Source organism: Sebastes umbrosus, chromosome 8, assembly GCF_015220745.1.
Source record: "Sebastes umbrosus isolate fSebUmb1 chromosome 8, fSebUmb1.pri, whole genome shotgun sequence".
Classification (NCBI taxonomy): Eukaryota; Metazoa; Chordata; class Actinopteri; order Perciformes; family Sebastidae; genus Sebastes; species Sebastes umbrosus.
Window position 1 is genome coordinate 15,105,433 of NC_051276.1, and position 15,956 is coordinate 15,121,388.

A 15,956-nucleotide genomic window follows, 5' to 3' on the forward strand; every position below is an offset into this window, starting at 1 on the left:
CTTATTTTCTATCAAGTTTAAGACTGGATTGTTATTTATAAATTGAACAAGTGATCCAACTGAGAAAATAACTTGAAGTTGAAGTCACTTGAAGTTCAGCTGTGTACAGGACACATTAACTCTTAGAAACTCCTACAATTAATGAGAGAAATCTCACTCTGGGGTTTCTGAGGAACTTGCTCCAACTTTCTGCTTGCAAATCAAGTCACTATGAAATAAAATGATTTACATTTCTTTACAACAGTTGTTATTTATTTGTAATATAACTACAGTGGAACTAAATGGAATTACAGGATATTTATATTCAATTTTAGATTTGATTTTCAGTTTGTTAACACAAACTAAAGTGAACAGGAGGTAGCAGCCTGTTTCTCAGAAATGAAGCTACTGGCAGTAAAACAGGAGATAAAAAGGGATATTCTGTTTTAGATCCTGAACCTTCCTTTTAAAATCACATATTCATGTCAGATACATACTAGTTTAAACCTCTCTCAGTAGGTAATTGTTTAGAAAATAGATTTGTTTTTCTACTTTGAAAGTCCATTATGGTAATAAAACCACTTCCTCTGTCCTCCAGCACACATGCACTTGCTATTTGAGATTACAAAATAACATGCCCCTCATTAGCCATAGATGAACACACTTCAAACATGAAAATACCCAACATAATATGCCTTTGGCCACCACAGTGGGTGACACTTTACATCAAGTAGATGTAAATGTTTTGGTTTATTTGATATTATCTTGTGGGAAAGCTTGACAAGGTTCCTTTACGTTGGTCAACTGTTTCATTATATAACTGAATATGCAAATGTTACTCATGCAACCTTGTTAATTACAATAAATTAGTGTTATACTGTTGGTGTAATGACAAATTGGATACATATACTTTAGTTGATCATGATTTATCTTGTGTCGCCCCTACAGAGGATCTCTCAGACGGCGAGGAGGTCTTCCCGAAGGAAATCTCCAAGTGGAACTCCAACGAGATGATGGACAAGATTGAAGCTGGAGACGCAGAGGAAGCTCCTGGTATGATGAAGACCATGAGCACTTCATCATGGAAAGTCACTCTGCCTCAGTGCTTGATGTTAAGAATGTGTGTGTGTGTGTTTGCAGGTGAGCTGTTAAAGGAAATGGCAGTGGAATATGAGAGAGCAACCAGTGAGGAAAGACTAGACGAGGTATGTGTGTCTGACAGTGAGTGTTTAGTTACAAAACACAACACTAACCAGCAGAATCATGTCTGAAATAAATATTCCTGAAGAACCATCCACAGAAAATGAACCCCAAAGCTTCAGTTAAACTTGATTTCATTATAATAAACATAGTGATTTGCATCAGGTTTTACAGTTTGGAGGATAACAGAAGGGCTGTTTGTCCCTGAGCCTCTCTGTCCTCTTGTGTTCAGATGCGTGGCTCTGTTAGCGGCCAGACCCATAGCTCTCCCATTCCCACCATCACGGTAACAAGGCACCACTCAGTAAGTAAACATGTTGGCCCTAGTGCACTGTGGGCTACAGTAGCACCACAGAGACCCCCAGTAAACCCAGTACTTACTGCCCCCTGCCCTTTTTTTCCCCACCGTTGCCAAAACCCAAATCCATGTGTACTCCTCAACCTCACCACCCTCTGTTCAACTTCTTCTGTGTACTTGCAGCTGTGGCGTTGAGTGTACATATAGTGCTTCTTTGAAAAGTTTTGTATCAGACTAAAAAGACAAAACTGCACATTATGTTGTTCTATTTAATGTGACTTGTCCTCGGAAGCATTGTCGTTGTTTGCTGTTGGTTGAACAGTTGTCCAGGTGGAGTGCAGGTTGGCTCTGTTCTGTTTCCCCTCATGGTTCTCCGCCCCTCAAACATGTTGTTGTGTGGTCCATATGACTTACAAATCTGACAAAACACAAATAATTTGATGCACAATAGATAATGCATTATTGTTAATCTGTAATGTTTTCCACTCATTAAGCATGTTGTCTTTGGTCATGCTAATAAAAAGGATGTTTTCATGAGTAAATATATAATTTATTGAATATTCTCCAAGAGCTTAACCCCATCCATCACCCTTTTTTTTTTTTTTTTATAATATTCTGTTCTCAGGAGAGTTCGTCCCAGCAGTGTCTGCAGCCTTCCAAGATCCATGTGCTGATCTTGGTTCTGCACGGAGGGAACATCCTGGATACAGGCGGAGGGGACCAGAACAGCAAGCAGGCTGACGTCAACACGATTAGTACAGCTTTCGACGCAGTCATGCGTGTTCACTACCCCGCAGCGCTGGGGCGCATCGCCATCCGCTTGGTACCCTGCCCTGCCATCTGTGCCGAGGCCTTCTCCCTCGTGTCCAAGTAAGAGGACACACATGCGCACGTTTTTCTGCTTGCTGTGAGCATTGTGAATAAGGATGTTAGTATCTGTTTATTGACTGAATGCTGCTTGTTTTTGATGGAAAAGATCCAGGTGCAGCTCATGACCATCTCCCCTCCTCCTGTGTTTGTTTCTTCCCTGTTCATTTTGTTCATTTGCGTCTTTTTGCGGCAGCCTGAGCCCATACAGCTACGATGAGGGTTGTCTGTCCAGCAGCCAGGACCACATTCCCCTGGCAGCTCTCCCCCTCCTGGCCACCTCTGCTCCACAGTACCAGGAGGCCATGGCCGCTGTCATCGTCAGAGCCAACCAGGTCTACACAGACTTCATGAAGTCTCTGGACGGGGCATGCTTCTCCGGCCAGGTCAGTGTAATATGCCATTTTATAACGATTTGTGTGTTTTAGGGCTGCAACTAATGATTATTTTCATTGTCGATTAATCTGTCAATTATTTTCTCAATTAAAGCTGAAGTAGGCGAGATTGGAGCAAATATTATTAAAAAAGTTATTTTTATAAAACGGTCGCTATATCGTGACAGTAGTACATGAAACAGGTAACCTGAAAAAAATCATGTGCCTCTGTATCCTCCGGTGTCCTCCGGTGCTCCTAACGGCATCTGTAAGATTTCATAGACCGGAGGAAAACAAGCAGTCAGAGCTGATCTGAGGTCCGCTGTCCAGCTGCTGTCTATGAGAGCCGGCTGTCAATCAATCGCGAACTCCAACCAAACGATCAAACTAGGCAGCGCTGATCAAATATGAATCAATATTATGTTACGTTAATGCCTATTTCTCTCCTCAAATGTTTTCAGAGTCATCTTGTAGTGCACGGTTTAGCTGTAAAATTAGAAAGTTTGTGACGCCGCTGCCATTGTGAAATTTGGTGAAGGAACGCCGAGTTCCGGAGCACTACCGATAGGAACGCTCTCTCAATGAAATGGCCTGCGATTGGTCAAAGTCGCTAGATTTTTTAAAGCCTGAAAACAGAGCCATGAGGAGGTGCAGAAGTCTAGTTATCTCTCAGAACACTTGAATTACAATATGCTGAAAGGTTATTATGGAATTTTTGCCCAAGGATGCCAAAAATATACTGCTTACTGCAGGTTTAATCGATTAGTTGTTTGGTCTATAAAAAGTCAGAAAATGGTAAAAAATGTCGATCACAGTGTTTCCCAAAGCCGAAGATGACGTCCTCAAATGTCTTGTTTTGTCCACAACTCAGTTCAGTCATATTCAGTTTACTGTCATAGAGGAGTAAAGAAACCAGAAAATATTCACATTTAAGAAGCTGCAATCAGAGAATTTTTACTCTTTTTTTCTTAAAAAATGACTCAAACCGATTAATTGATTATCAAAATAGCTGGCAATTAATTTTTTCGATTAATCGTTGCAGCTCTACTTTTATATCTAAATATTAAAACAACTAGTTAATTTGTTTTTCTCCACATCATGGTATGCACCCAAATAAAATAAATGCCAACATAATTAAGACTTTTCTTATGTTAACATACTGTTATTTTTACTTATTGGAAAACAGCTTTTTAATGAGCATATTCACTCTGTGTTATTGAACTGTGTTGGAGCAGGCGTACACTGTAGATGTTTTAGGCAGACCTAAACCGTAAGGATGTATGTCAAAAATCGAATTATTGTTTTATTAACTTTATATCTGATCATTGACCTCTCTAGGTGTGCCTCATTGGGGACTGTGTGGGAGGAATCTTGGGATTTGATGCGCTGTGCAGCAGCAACCAGACGGTTAATGAAAGCCAGAACAGCAGTCGCAGGGGCAGCATTGTCAGTGTACAGGTAAGAGACAAAACATTCAGAGTAGTGAATACATATGTCAAAAAATATGTTTTAATTCATCATAATAGAACCCACAAATGTTTTTTTTACCTAATATTATTAAATTATAAAATTCAATAAGACGTTCCCTCTGAAAATACGCCCTACAACTATAATTTGTACAATGCAAACCTTTTTTCTCCACCATATAAGATATATGGACTCTTTCTAAAGGGATGTAACTTTTCATAATCAATGTTCCTAAATCACCTCCGCAGGACCAGGACCTCCTCTCTCCCGGCATCATTGTCAACAGCGGGCATGGGTCGGCCTCTCCGACGTTGGAGGGCAGCCGCCACCTCAGTCGCAGTAACATAGACATTCCTCGAGCCAGCGTTGGCGATGACAACAAGCGACAACTGCCACGCAAGAGAAGCGACTCCTCCACCTACGAACTGGACACAATAAAACAACACCAGGCCTTCCTGACTAGGTGTGTTATGCGTGAGATGACAAACATCCAGTTTCATTTTTTTTTTTATGTTCTGCCTGAGTGTGATTTATTTTTAGTTCTACACGAGGACATGACTTTGTGCTGTCCTTCCAGCTTACACTCCAGCGTTTTGCGGAACGACACGGTGTCACGCAGGTCGAGCAGCAGCACCATGCTGGATGGAGGCTCCCTGGGGAAGTTTGACTTTGAGGTGTCTGACTTTTTCCTGTTTGGCTCTCCACTGGGCTTGGTACTCGCCCTGAGGAAGACTGTCATTCCTATGCTGGATGGTAAGCTAATTTGGACAGAGGTTATAATGTAATCAGTGATAGCAAACATTGAAAAAAAATCTTTCTGTGTACAAAAGTGCAAAAAGTTCACCTCAGGTGGAGATGCACGGATTAGCATACTGACCTGTAGAATGCATACCTGTATGTCTGGTGGTCATTAAAAGCTAATATATCTAAAGAAAGTCTGAAGGAAAGGGTCGATAGCTTCTTCCCCTCTCCTCTCTCATATCTTTGGTTTGATTTCTCCCCCTAGTGGCCCAGCTGAGGCCCGCCTGTCAGCAGGTCTATAACCTATTCCACCCAGCCGATCCCTCAGCCTCCCGCCTGGAGCCTCTGCTGGAGAGGAAGTTTCACCTCCTGCCTCCCTTCAACGTGCCCCGATACCAACGCTTCCCCCTGGGAGACGGAAACTCTGCCTTACTGGGTGAGCCCTCTGCACCGATGATGTATAAAAGCCTCAGTAATAGCAATTCAGTAAATAGCCAGTCATGAATTTACAGTTAATTTATGTCGTTCTGACTTGGATTCACACGCGCAGACACAAATGCAAAATTCCCTGTCATAAAATGGCTATTAAATTTCTCCTTATATCTTAAGATCACATCAGCTGACACTGATTTTCCCAGGGATTACTTGCCACAGACAGCACGTGCCTTAAAGTAGCACACTATGAGTTCCTTCAAACACAGAGTAAACATTGTCTCAAAGAAAAATTAAAAATATTCTACTGTTTGTGCGTCGACATCTTTGGCAAAGCAGTTTATTCATCTAAATGTGGTCATAGTCCTGATGGTGGTTTCTGTTTGGACACTCATTATAGTGGAGTAACCCTTAGAGTCTCACCCTACCCTTTTTTTTTTTTTTTTTACTAATATATGTCTATGATACACTGAGAAAAAAGTATGCAGAAATGAGTAAAGTAACTAATGAGCAGTGGATTTTCATTCTAGGTTAAAATACAAACCTTTCAACATTGAACCAGAGCTTATTAAAGAGACACATGAGGGTTAATAAGCATGGTGATATTTCTTCAGGCCAGGGTTTCGATGTGTCAGAGTAGTTTTCATCAAATGAGCTGTCGCTGAATATCCTCAGGTCTGCCTTGTATAACTTATTAACACAGTTTTTAATGCAGATTAAGTTTTAAAGACAAATTCAAGATCATTTTTTAGTGAATTATGTGCATAACCGTTTTAAGACTAGCAGATTCCAGGGCATTTACAATCTTATAGCAGTGTTTATATGACTGACTAGCAGTTGCCGTTCAAAAGCAATGGGCTCGACTCTGCTTTCTTGTCTCATGTTCAGTTGTTCTTGCTTCATATGTTTCTGTGTCTTCCTTGTCTTCTTTCCCTCTTCCTCTCTCGGCCTCCTGTCCCCATATGTGCGTACATGGCTCTCTACCGCCCTGACCTCTGTCCCCTTCTGCCCCTCCGCCTCCCTCTGTAGTGGAGACAGTCCAGAGCAACGCTCAGCTGCTACTTGACAGCGGGCCTCCTCTGTCCCTTCGCTGTCAGGAGACCATCAGTGAGACCTGCATCCCTGTGCCTGTGCTAAACTGGCAGGAGGGCTCCCTCAAAGCCACACCCGCCACTATGGAGTGTGTGTAGCCTCTCCCATTCACCTGCATCCGTCCTCACCCCCATTCACCGTGTCTCTGTTGTCTGTTTGTTCCAACTTTCTTGCTGTTACGTCCAAGATGCTCAGATTTATACCCACCGTGTGTCCTTTCTGAGTATTCCCATCGCTGTTGTTTCAAGAGTCAAGAGCTGCAGTCATGTTTCTGACACATCAGATACACCATTATATATATGAAGGATGGGGGGAAAAAACGATACAGCATAGTAACACGATATTTTTTGGTAGCAATATTGTATCAATACAGGGATGTCAAGTATTGATCTTTTATTATATAAACTATTAACCTCTTAACAATCTGACGGTCACTATTCTGTCTTTCAGAGGTTGTAGCAAGTGGCTCAGTCTTAAAGCTAGAGTGGAGATACTGGTATCACATGAAACTTGAAAACCTAATCGATTGGTACCAACCACGTCATGCTTGCTTGTCGGGAAGAACATAAATAACGCTCCAAAGTTGCACTAAATTTTGGCCAAGGAAAAACTGGCTTTGCCAATTTCAAAGGGGTCCCTTGACCTCTGACCTCAAGATATGTGGATGAAAACTCTGAGATGAACAGAGTGAAAACTGTATCTCATTAGATAATGCAGATGTTGACAAACTGCAAACTTTTCAGTTGAGAAAAGGTAATAAACTAATTGCAATACTCGGCATATTGCAGAATGTTTAAAATCGCCATAAGATCATATTGTGACTTAAGTATCGTGATAATATGGTATCGTGGGGCCTCTGGTGATTCCCACCCCTATTATATATACTGCATATACCTTTCCTTGTAGTATTTTATCTAAATTACTTTGTATAAGATATAATTTCCTGGTTGAATTCTTGGCCTAGAAGAATTTCTAGTTAGAAATATAAATAATACAAAATTGTCACAACTTGTGATGGAAATACTTTGGAAAATCTGATAAGCATCTCGTGTGGTGTTACATTTAGTCGTTGCCTTCACATATTACTGTCACGTGTAGTGTTTGCAAGCGTTTGTTGTTTGTGCTGTGGTTTTTAAGCCGGATTTCAGTGTGTCTGCATCACTTCCACAAAATCAGATATTGATGTCGGCAGGGGGTATTTATACTATCATCTGAATTTCAGCAATTGTGCTGCTTGTGATGTTGTGTTTGCATAATGTACTGTACGTGGAGTTCTACCTCTACATCCTGAATATACTGTTCCCTGTTTCTTCTTGTGATAATGGTCAGAGGTCATCTGATTTATAACATATTTCATTACTTCTACAAATACAAAAGACTTTAACATGATATTACTTTGCTATTAGATCAAAAAAAATCATCTTCATAACAGATACTAACACATGGGTGTGACTGTAACACATTTGTGATTTTAAGTGTTTTATGTACCCATGCGCCCGTGTTGTTACAGAAATCTGACCTTGGCCACCATGCGGCCGCCTTTTGGTTTCACATGTCCTCTGAAGCCATGGTGCCTGCTGTCACATTTCTCTGCTGCCACTCTTAAACCCACACCTCCCTCCCTCCCCCCCATCACTGTGAGTTCCCCTTACCTGTGTCTCTGTCTAATGGGATCTCCTTGTTTCGGCTCAATAGCGGATGTTGTTCAGTCTCATGGTGGTGTCTTCATGGACAGTTCGTACCCTTCATCCCCCGTAACGGGCCCCCTCTCCCGGGGCCAGCGGAGGGCCAGTGAGGTCAGCATTGCCAGCCAGGTCTCAGGAATGGCAGACAGTTACACTGCCACCAACATAGCCAACAGTAAGTGTTCTCGATACCAACGAGCCTCTCTCTCTCTTCCTTCCACTCACACAAACACTGGTCCAGTTTTTCTCCCTCTTTCTCTTTCTTTCAGTCTAAATCTTCTCTATATTTCTGTCTTTTTTCCTTTTCCGACCCTCTTCCCTCATCTTCCTCTCTCTCTCAACCCCGTTACTCTGACTCTACACACACCCTGCACTCCAGTTGGAGCAGTCTTGTCAGCCAGATAGCTCCTTTCTCTACTTCTGCTTAGCCAGACTTAAAACCAATTCCCAATATGAGCGAGCAGAGTTCTGAAGAAGAGCAAGTTTAGCGCCTCGTTTCACTGTCTGTCTTACTCTAATCCACTGTCTAAATGTAAATGCAATGAACGAGTGCTGCATTTCTCTAATGTTGCAATGCATGTGGACACCTGCCTCCCTCAGCCATCCTGCATTGTCCACTCCCTGGTACGGTGTTTGCGGAGATGACCAGTATTCTGTTGTGTTTTATGTCAGATTGTCCTCCGTTCTTCACTGTTTCACTTTTGTTACCAGAGCATTTATTTGTACCTCACATTATTGTTCTGCACACTGCTGTTTTAGCACCCATAGTACAACCTTGGAAATGCACATGAACTAATTATAGCTGATTTTTGTTCATGCGATAGCAGAGCATCAGAGGAAGTTCAGCAGGATCACCCTGCCCTACTGTCTTAACTGTTACTGTACTAACAATTATTTTCCAGCTTTGACATTCACAGTCTACTGACACCGGATGCATCCCAACATCACTCTTCAAACTGTTTGAAATAAACCAACATGCATCAATTTTTCATGTGATTTCTTTCTCTTTCTTTTCTCCCCATAGCCAAATCATGCCAATTTGACCAATCCAAAAAATTCGGCCTTTTGTCCCAACTCGCCCTTTCATCACAAAACAAATTCTCCCTGAAAAGTCCTCCCAAGTCCCGTAAGAAAGCGGAGGCTGGCGAGACCGCAGGATCTCCTGATGCAGATCAGGTGGCAGAGCTGGACAGTGAGGCAGACTCTAGTGAAGCTCTATGTCCCATCGGCCAATACGAGAACTGCCTGTCTCCCGGGCTGCACTGTGCTATATCTGATCTGGTCTCACTGGACTCCCAGGCTGAAGTGGACCAAGGTATTTTTCTAGGGAAGGGAAATCAACGTGAGGCTACGGTTCTTTTCTCTGCGGTGTTCTATACTGTGTCAAAATCGAAAAACTCAAAGCTGCTCTTCCAGAAAGTCTCTTTTTCCTCCACTTTACTTGTTTCAAAACTGAATTCATAAGGATTTAAGGCAATCACTTCCATTGATGGGGAATCCATAATCTTTTTCCATGTCCATACTAACTTGAATAACCATCTTCAGTTGCTCATATAATCATGTGTCCGTTCCAACTACCTTTTTCTTCCTTCTCCACTTGATTTCCTGTTAATAACAATTATAAACTACTGATTTCCTTCTTTTAGCTGAAGAACTGCTGGGATCGGTGATGATTGTGGTTTAAGATTGTAATCGTCTTCTGGCTTTAGCTTCAGGCGTGTTGCACTTTGCGTGGCATCGCATACCTCACGTTGACTCTTACAGTTTCACCTGACGTATCTGCACCCTATTCACTTCATTCCCATCGCAGTTGCAGCCCGTTGGTGGGGCACAAAGCGGCTGGACTTTGCCCTGTACTGCCCCGACGCTCTGACCGCTTTCCCCACAGTGGCTTTACCACACCTCTTCCACGCATCATACTGGGAGTCCACTGATGTTGTGTCTTTTCTCCTGAGACAGGTGAGTCAACATTAGAATAACCGGCACTCTTCATGGCCTGTTAATAAGTGACCAGCAGGCTGTTAGTCCTCTTCAGAGACGCTGAGGATGAGTCATTGAAATATCTCCTGTAGGTCATGAGGCATGACAACTCAAGCATCCTGGAGCTAGATGGGAAAGAAGTGACTGAATTCACCCCCTCCAAACCTCGAGAGAAGTGGCTCCGCAAGAGGACTCATGTGAAGATCAGGGTAGGAATCATAGCTACAAAAGTCTGTCACAATATCCTGAATTCCTTCCTTGTCTCTGACCTTTTCCCCATCCATCTAATCTCATTAAATAAAGGAAAAATTGTAAAAAATGGTGTTAAGTGGCATGGTGAAAATTACATTTCAGCATTTATCTTTCTTTCACTCCTTCCTTTGCCAGAACGTGACCGCCAACCACCGTGTAAATGACTCAGTGTTCACCGAAGACTCCCGGCAGGTTCTAACAGGTCGCTTTATGTACGGCCCTCTGGACATGGTCACCTTGACCGGGGAGAAGGTGATCTCTCTTCTGCCGCTACCAGCACCAACAGCACCCACAGACTGATGATGTCAGTAATGCGTGTGTAGTTTGTGCTCATGGTTTTGTAATCCTGTACAGGTTGACCTCCACATCATGACCCAGCCTCCATCAGGAGAATGGGTGTGCTTCAACACAGAAGTGACCAACAGCAGTGGCCGTGTGTCGTTTGTCATCCCAGAGGAGAGACGTCTGGGCATCGGAGTCTACCCGGTCAAGATGGTTGTCAGGTGAGATTAGTTTGACCTTTTCAGTGGATAATTTTTACAGCAGATGTTGCTAATAACAATAACGATGGCTCTGTTCTGTTCAAGTACCACAGTAAATCATGACGGTGTGACAGTGAGCCAGCATGCACAATAGCAGGGCCCTGAAACCAAAGCAGCTATCTATTTATCCCACTAGTGTCCCAGTATTTGAGTTTCCCCACATTAGATTATTTTTAAACAATCTTCCATCTAATATATCTGATTTGGTTAATCTATTTATAATTATGGGCAAATACCATATTCATACATCAAAGTAGAGAGGCACCAAACCCTCATATACCTTGTTTATGATTGATTTAGTAAATTATTTTAAATCCCTTGAATGAATAACAAATAAAAAACAAAATAACATGTCAAATAATTCAGGCAGTATTCATTTTTAAATGTGAATACTTAATGTTTATCTTCATGTTTTAAATAAAATAAAATAAACCCTGATGGCATGTCTTAGTTTACTGAATTATTCAGGCGTTCTGTGCATTTTATGAGGAAGCCTGGTTTATATTTGCTTTTAGTTCAGTTTGTTGTTGTGTTTCAGTGACCTCAAGTCAAATGTCAAGAAAAACATTTTCACTTTTTCCTTACTCTCTGTTGTTTTTCTCATTCATCAGGGGCGACCACACGTTTGCAGACAGCTACCTGACAGTTATTCCACGTGGCACAGAGTTTGTGGTGTTCAGCATCGACGGGTCGTTTGCTGCCAGTGTGTCGATCATGGGCAGTGATCCCAAAGTGCGAGCAGGAGCCGTGGATGTGGTCAGGTACCAAGCTGCTCTTCTTCTTCTTCTCCTGTTTTCTTGGGTTTGTAACAAGAGTCTCTTTCAGACTGAAGAACTTTAGCGCGTCATGTTTTTTATGTCTTAATTCTGTTCCTACTCATCGCAGGCACTGGCAGGACTTAGGCTTTTTGATCATCTATGTGACGGGACGACCAGACATGCAGAAGCAGCGAGTGGTGGCTTGGTTATCTCAGCACAACTTCCCTCATGGCATCGTCTCTTTCTGTGACGGCCTGGTCCACGACCCGCTCAGACACAAGGCCAACTTTCTCCGGTCCCTGACAGAGGTCAGACTGGTCTATGTGCAGTTTTATAAGTACCGTAGTTTGTGAATGTGTAGTCTTGATCTTTGTAGAATGAATATACTTTTAGAGGTGAAAAGAGAGAAATATTAACTCGATCGTGAAGAAAAATACAGTCAGTGCCAAACAGTGCTCTTGTTCATTTGACTGACTCCAGGTTAACATGAAGATTTTCGCTGGCTACGGATCAACCAAAGACATCTCAGTCTACACCGCCATTGGCCTCCCTCCCTCCCAAATATACATCGTTGGTAGACCCTCCAAGAAGATGCAGCACCAGTGCCAGGTACCATTTGACTATTGTATGCATAACTTGGGGAATTGATCTTGCTTTTCAAATTAATATTCCATTTACTTATTTCAAGGATACTAAGTAAATACCCAAAACCTGATGGAAATGATTTAATGTTTTAGGTCCAATACTGCCACGCTTACAACCAATTAATAACTCATTTAGCTGAATGAATAAATATTAATGAACTGAACCAGATTGTAATAATTCTCTGACTCTTTATAGTTGACAAGTAGAAAATATCTACTATGGCGATATTATGTTTTACGACACTGTATCAATTTTTAATTAATAGTTTACATGCGAAGATTAACTCAGTCAATGTTTTACTTCATTTGCAAAAAGATGTGCCCTCTCAAAGTAGTGGTATGATGTTGGATGTTACAGGGACTGTGATAAACGCAAATGCAGATCACACTGTTCTGATTGCATAAAAAAAGATTTTATGCATGTAGCCAGATTCTTGCCAATACACAGTCCTAGTTGACAGCATGTCTCCTCTCTACAGTTCATCACAGAGGGATATGCAGCTCATTTGTCCCAGCTGGAGTACAGCCACCGTGCTCGACCAGCTAAATCCAGCAGTGCGCGCATGGTCCTACGTAAAGGCAGCTTCGGCTTGGGGGCAAACAGCGACTTCCTGAGGAAGAGGAACCACCTGCTGCGCACCATCTCCTCCCAACCGGCACCCAGCTCCCCGACAGGAAGCATCCACAACAGACCAGAACGCACACAGAGCCAATCGGACGGCGAGCGGCTGGAGCGGGTGGAGAGCGTTCACAGCTACAGCCAGGGAGCAACACAGCGCAGCATGAGCATCACGGCCAACTGCTGGGGCCGCAGCAGCAGCACCAAGCTGGAACCAGGCGTCCTCAGCCCCAAATGAGAACAGGGAGACGATGTGAGAGCACCTTCAGGAGAGAGACTTAAAAATACAGTGCTGAGGAAGGGACCCGTTTCAAAGAGTGAAAAACAGTTGACTTGCACCGGATGGGTAAATACCACAACAAAAACAATAGGTGCTACGGACCACTCTTTATAATCTAATGCCAGTCACACTCAACACAGATATTTATGAACAGAAGCTATGGCTATATTTATTATACAACACACACACAATACAACTCAACAGGCATTTCAAAGAGCATCTTCCTGAAACAGGAACATGCACACAAATAGCTTCTATTGTAGGGATCCAGACTGTTTCTACTGTTCAGTAAATATTTATCAATACAAGGTCAGTTCTCCTCCTACAGCAGGCGTTTAGATCGGAGATGGTTACACATACGAGCACCCCAATGCTGTACACTCAAACACAAAGTGGTTACAGACCGCCTGTATCAGGTCCAAGCTCTGATGCTGCACTGTAACTGTCTACTGCCACCACACAAGCACAGCAATTACTATAGAGATCAACTTTGTGCATTATAGTTTTAAAGTTATGTGATAATCAGATATGTTCACGTCTGGGAACAGAGCTGAGAATCAGGTAAAACTGGATTGAATGTGTTTGTTTTCTCACACAATCTTTTAGTCAAACTATCTTTTTAAGATTTTTTTATATAGGAAAAACATAATTTATCAGCATCAAAAAAACAATGTTTATTCTGTAAGCCAACATGAAACTATCTGAGCAAGACTTGTTGCATAATACTACTACATTTATAAACAGCAATGACTAAATACATACAGTCCAGTTTTGCTTGTTTTCTAGTCGTCCCTCAGACCAAAGAACCATACAAATATCACATAAAGCAAACTGCGAAATTACCCTTTAATAACTATGGTAGCAGCTGAAACTGTTCCTGGGATTTTATAGCATTTCACCACATCTCACCACACGGCGCTGCTCAACCTTCCTGAATCAGTAATGTATGAAACTCCTCCTACCGTATGGTTTAATGTGCCAAAGTAAACACAGTATAGAGTGATATGCTGTACATGAACAGAGAGGAAATGGTCTCCTGTGTAAAAATGGAATAGATTGTGTAAGTAAGTAGTTGAATGGCTCAACAAGGCTTGTACATAATTGTTATATTACAGTGCAGATCTGGTATCTGGTCCACTGAAGACCAGTTTCAAGTGTCTTCTTAACTCTGGGGGTAAACACCACCTCATTCAGGATACACTTTTAATGATTGACGATGATAATTATTGTTATTTAAGATTATAGATATTTTAAAATGTACTGATTTTGTGAACAAAATGTGTTTTAAGATTACTTTAGCTATGTTGTGTTTTTATTAATTTCTTCAAACTTCAGTTGCAGCAGCCAAAACTCAAAGAGGTCTTTGCCTGGCACAGTATTGTATTTTTATTATTTTATCTTGCAGATCACCAGAATTGTATCAACAGAACTGCTAAATCGTGTCATATATTGTATGTTTATTATCTATTTTGGAAATTCGGGATATGGCTTCTCTGCGTTTATCCCTAAGCTGTAAATGAGGCGTTGAATGTGCTCATAGATAATCCTCCTTATAGGTTAAGGTCTCTTTTCTCTGTTCTGCTGCGCCTTTAGAGGAAGAAAAATCTGCAAATTGTAAATTCTGTACAAAATGCTGTCAGAAGTAGAAACACAGAGCTCAGAGTTACTTTATGCTGTTTGCCGTTTATTTCTTAAATGGCTACAAATTTGTGATTTATTCATTCAAATTCTGTTTATTTGTCCCTCTAATAGGCATGTAGAGAGCTGATTGCAATGGACCAATATAGGCTTAAATGTAAGGGAAACGTGCAATATTACTCAACCGCACCACAAGATCAAACCGACTGTGTTGAGGAAATGTCACAGTGCTTTGACAATCAGTTCAACAGGCACATATTCTACAGACGTCAAACTGCAGAGGGAATCTGAACACAATTTAGCGCTCAACAACTTACATGCAACATTTGTAGAGTCCATTAAATAAAAAGAAGAGATATCTTCGTTAATGGTGTGAAATATTACAGTAGTTTATCTCCTGTGGACAGACATGCTCTAGATGAAGTCTCTTTCATTTAAAAGTGACCCAGAAATCAACACTCAGTTGTCAGTTTATTAGATATACCTGTTGAAAAAGGATGCAGTCCTGTAACAAATCCTACTTTCATGAAGGTTATAAGGTTTTAACTGTTTTAGAGGGGCTGTAGTTGATGGTGCTGTGTTATACTGAGGTGTTTCTAATATTTTGTTTTATATAAATGAGAGGAGACTTAAAGAGGACCTATTATGCTTTTGTGCTTTTCTCCCTTTCCTTTAGTGTGTTATATGGTTTTTGTGCAAGTAAAAGGTCTGCAAAGTTTACAAAGCCCAATGTCCACACCAAAGGGAGTTCCTCTCCCCCACAGAAACACTGCTCCTGAACTGCCTGAAGCACCTTGCTTGAAATCCTGCCTTTTCTTCCGTAACATGGTGATGTCACCAAGTAACAAACTTACACAATATCTGCCTAGCGGCTAGTTTAGCACGCCCTTGAACAAAGCTAGTTAGAGGGGAGCTGGAGCGGAGTCCTAAGAGTTTGGTTGAGTTTGGTGAAAAGAGGTGCTGCAGCACACAATAAGGAAAGTAAAGCGTTTTTTGAACATTAAATCATGTAAACATGTTCTAGTAGAAACTCATAGTACAAGTATGCACCTGAAAATTAGCATAATAGGTCCTCTTTAATGCTAGATAAGATGCATAGGTACCTATA

General features: G+C 41.7%; 1 protein-coding gene across 7 annotated transcripts in view; it reads left to right on the plus strand.

Moving 5' to 3' along the window:
* The window catches only part of LOC119492854 (membrane-associated phosphatidylinositol transfer protein 2-like), a 48,303-nt gene extending 32,821 nt beyond the window's left edge, over positions 1 to 15,482 (plus strand). For 2 of the 7 annotated variants that reach the window (XM_037777687.1, XM_037777688.1), the window contains exons 8-27: positions 928 to 1,032; positions 1,120 to 1,184; positions 1,412 to 1,483; positions 2,103 to 2,347; positions 2,541 to 2,730; positions 4,057 to 4,176; positions 4,434 to 4,648; positions 4,763 to 4,938; positions 5,192 to 5,362; positions 6,388 to 6,540; positions 8,146 to 8,310; positions 9,160 to 9,450; positions 9,946 to 10,094; positions 10,208 to 10,324; positions 10,503 to 10,619; positions 10,722 to 10,870; positions 11,521 to 11,670; positions 11,795 to 11,975; positions 12,148 to 12,276; positions 12,791 to 15,482. In XM_037777687.1, the coding sequence (XP_037633615.1) occupies positions 928 to 1,032; positions 1,120 to 1,184; positions 1,412 to 1,483; positions 2,103 to 2,347; positions 2,541 to 2,730; positions 4,057 to 4,176; positions 4,434 to 4,648; positions 4,763 to 4,938; positions 5,192 to 5,362; positions 6,388 to 6,540; positions 8,146 to 8,310; positions 9,160 to 9,450; positions 9,946 to 10,094; positions 10,208 to 10,324; positions 10,503 to 10,619; positions 10,722 to 10,870; positions 11,521 to 11,670; positions 11,795 to 11,975; positions 12,148 to 12,276; positions 12,791 to 13,168 (3,338 nt within the window). In that variant the 3' untranslated portion in view covers positions 13,169 to 15,482. The remainder of the gene's footprint in view (positions 1 to 927; positions 1,033 to 1,119; positions 1,185 to 1,411; positions 1,484 to 2,102; positions 2,348 to 2,540; positions 2,731 to 4,056; positions 4,177 to 4,433; positions 4,649 to 4,762; positions 4,939 to 5,191; positions 5,363 to 6,387; positions 6,541 to 8,145; positions 8,311 to 9,159; positions 9,451 to 9,945; positions 10,095 to 10,207; positions 10,325 to 10,502; positions 10,620 to 10,721; positions 10,871 to 11,520; positions 11,671 to 11,794; positions 11,976 to 12,147; positions 12,277 to 12,790) is intronic. The other 5 variants (XM_037777691.1, XM_037777690.1, XM_037777689.1 and 2 more) reach the window with 5 other exon arrangements.
* The last annotated feature ends 474 nt before the right edge of the window (positions 15,483 to 15,956 follow it).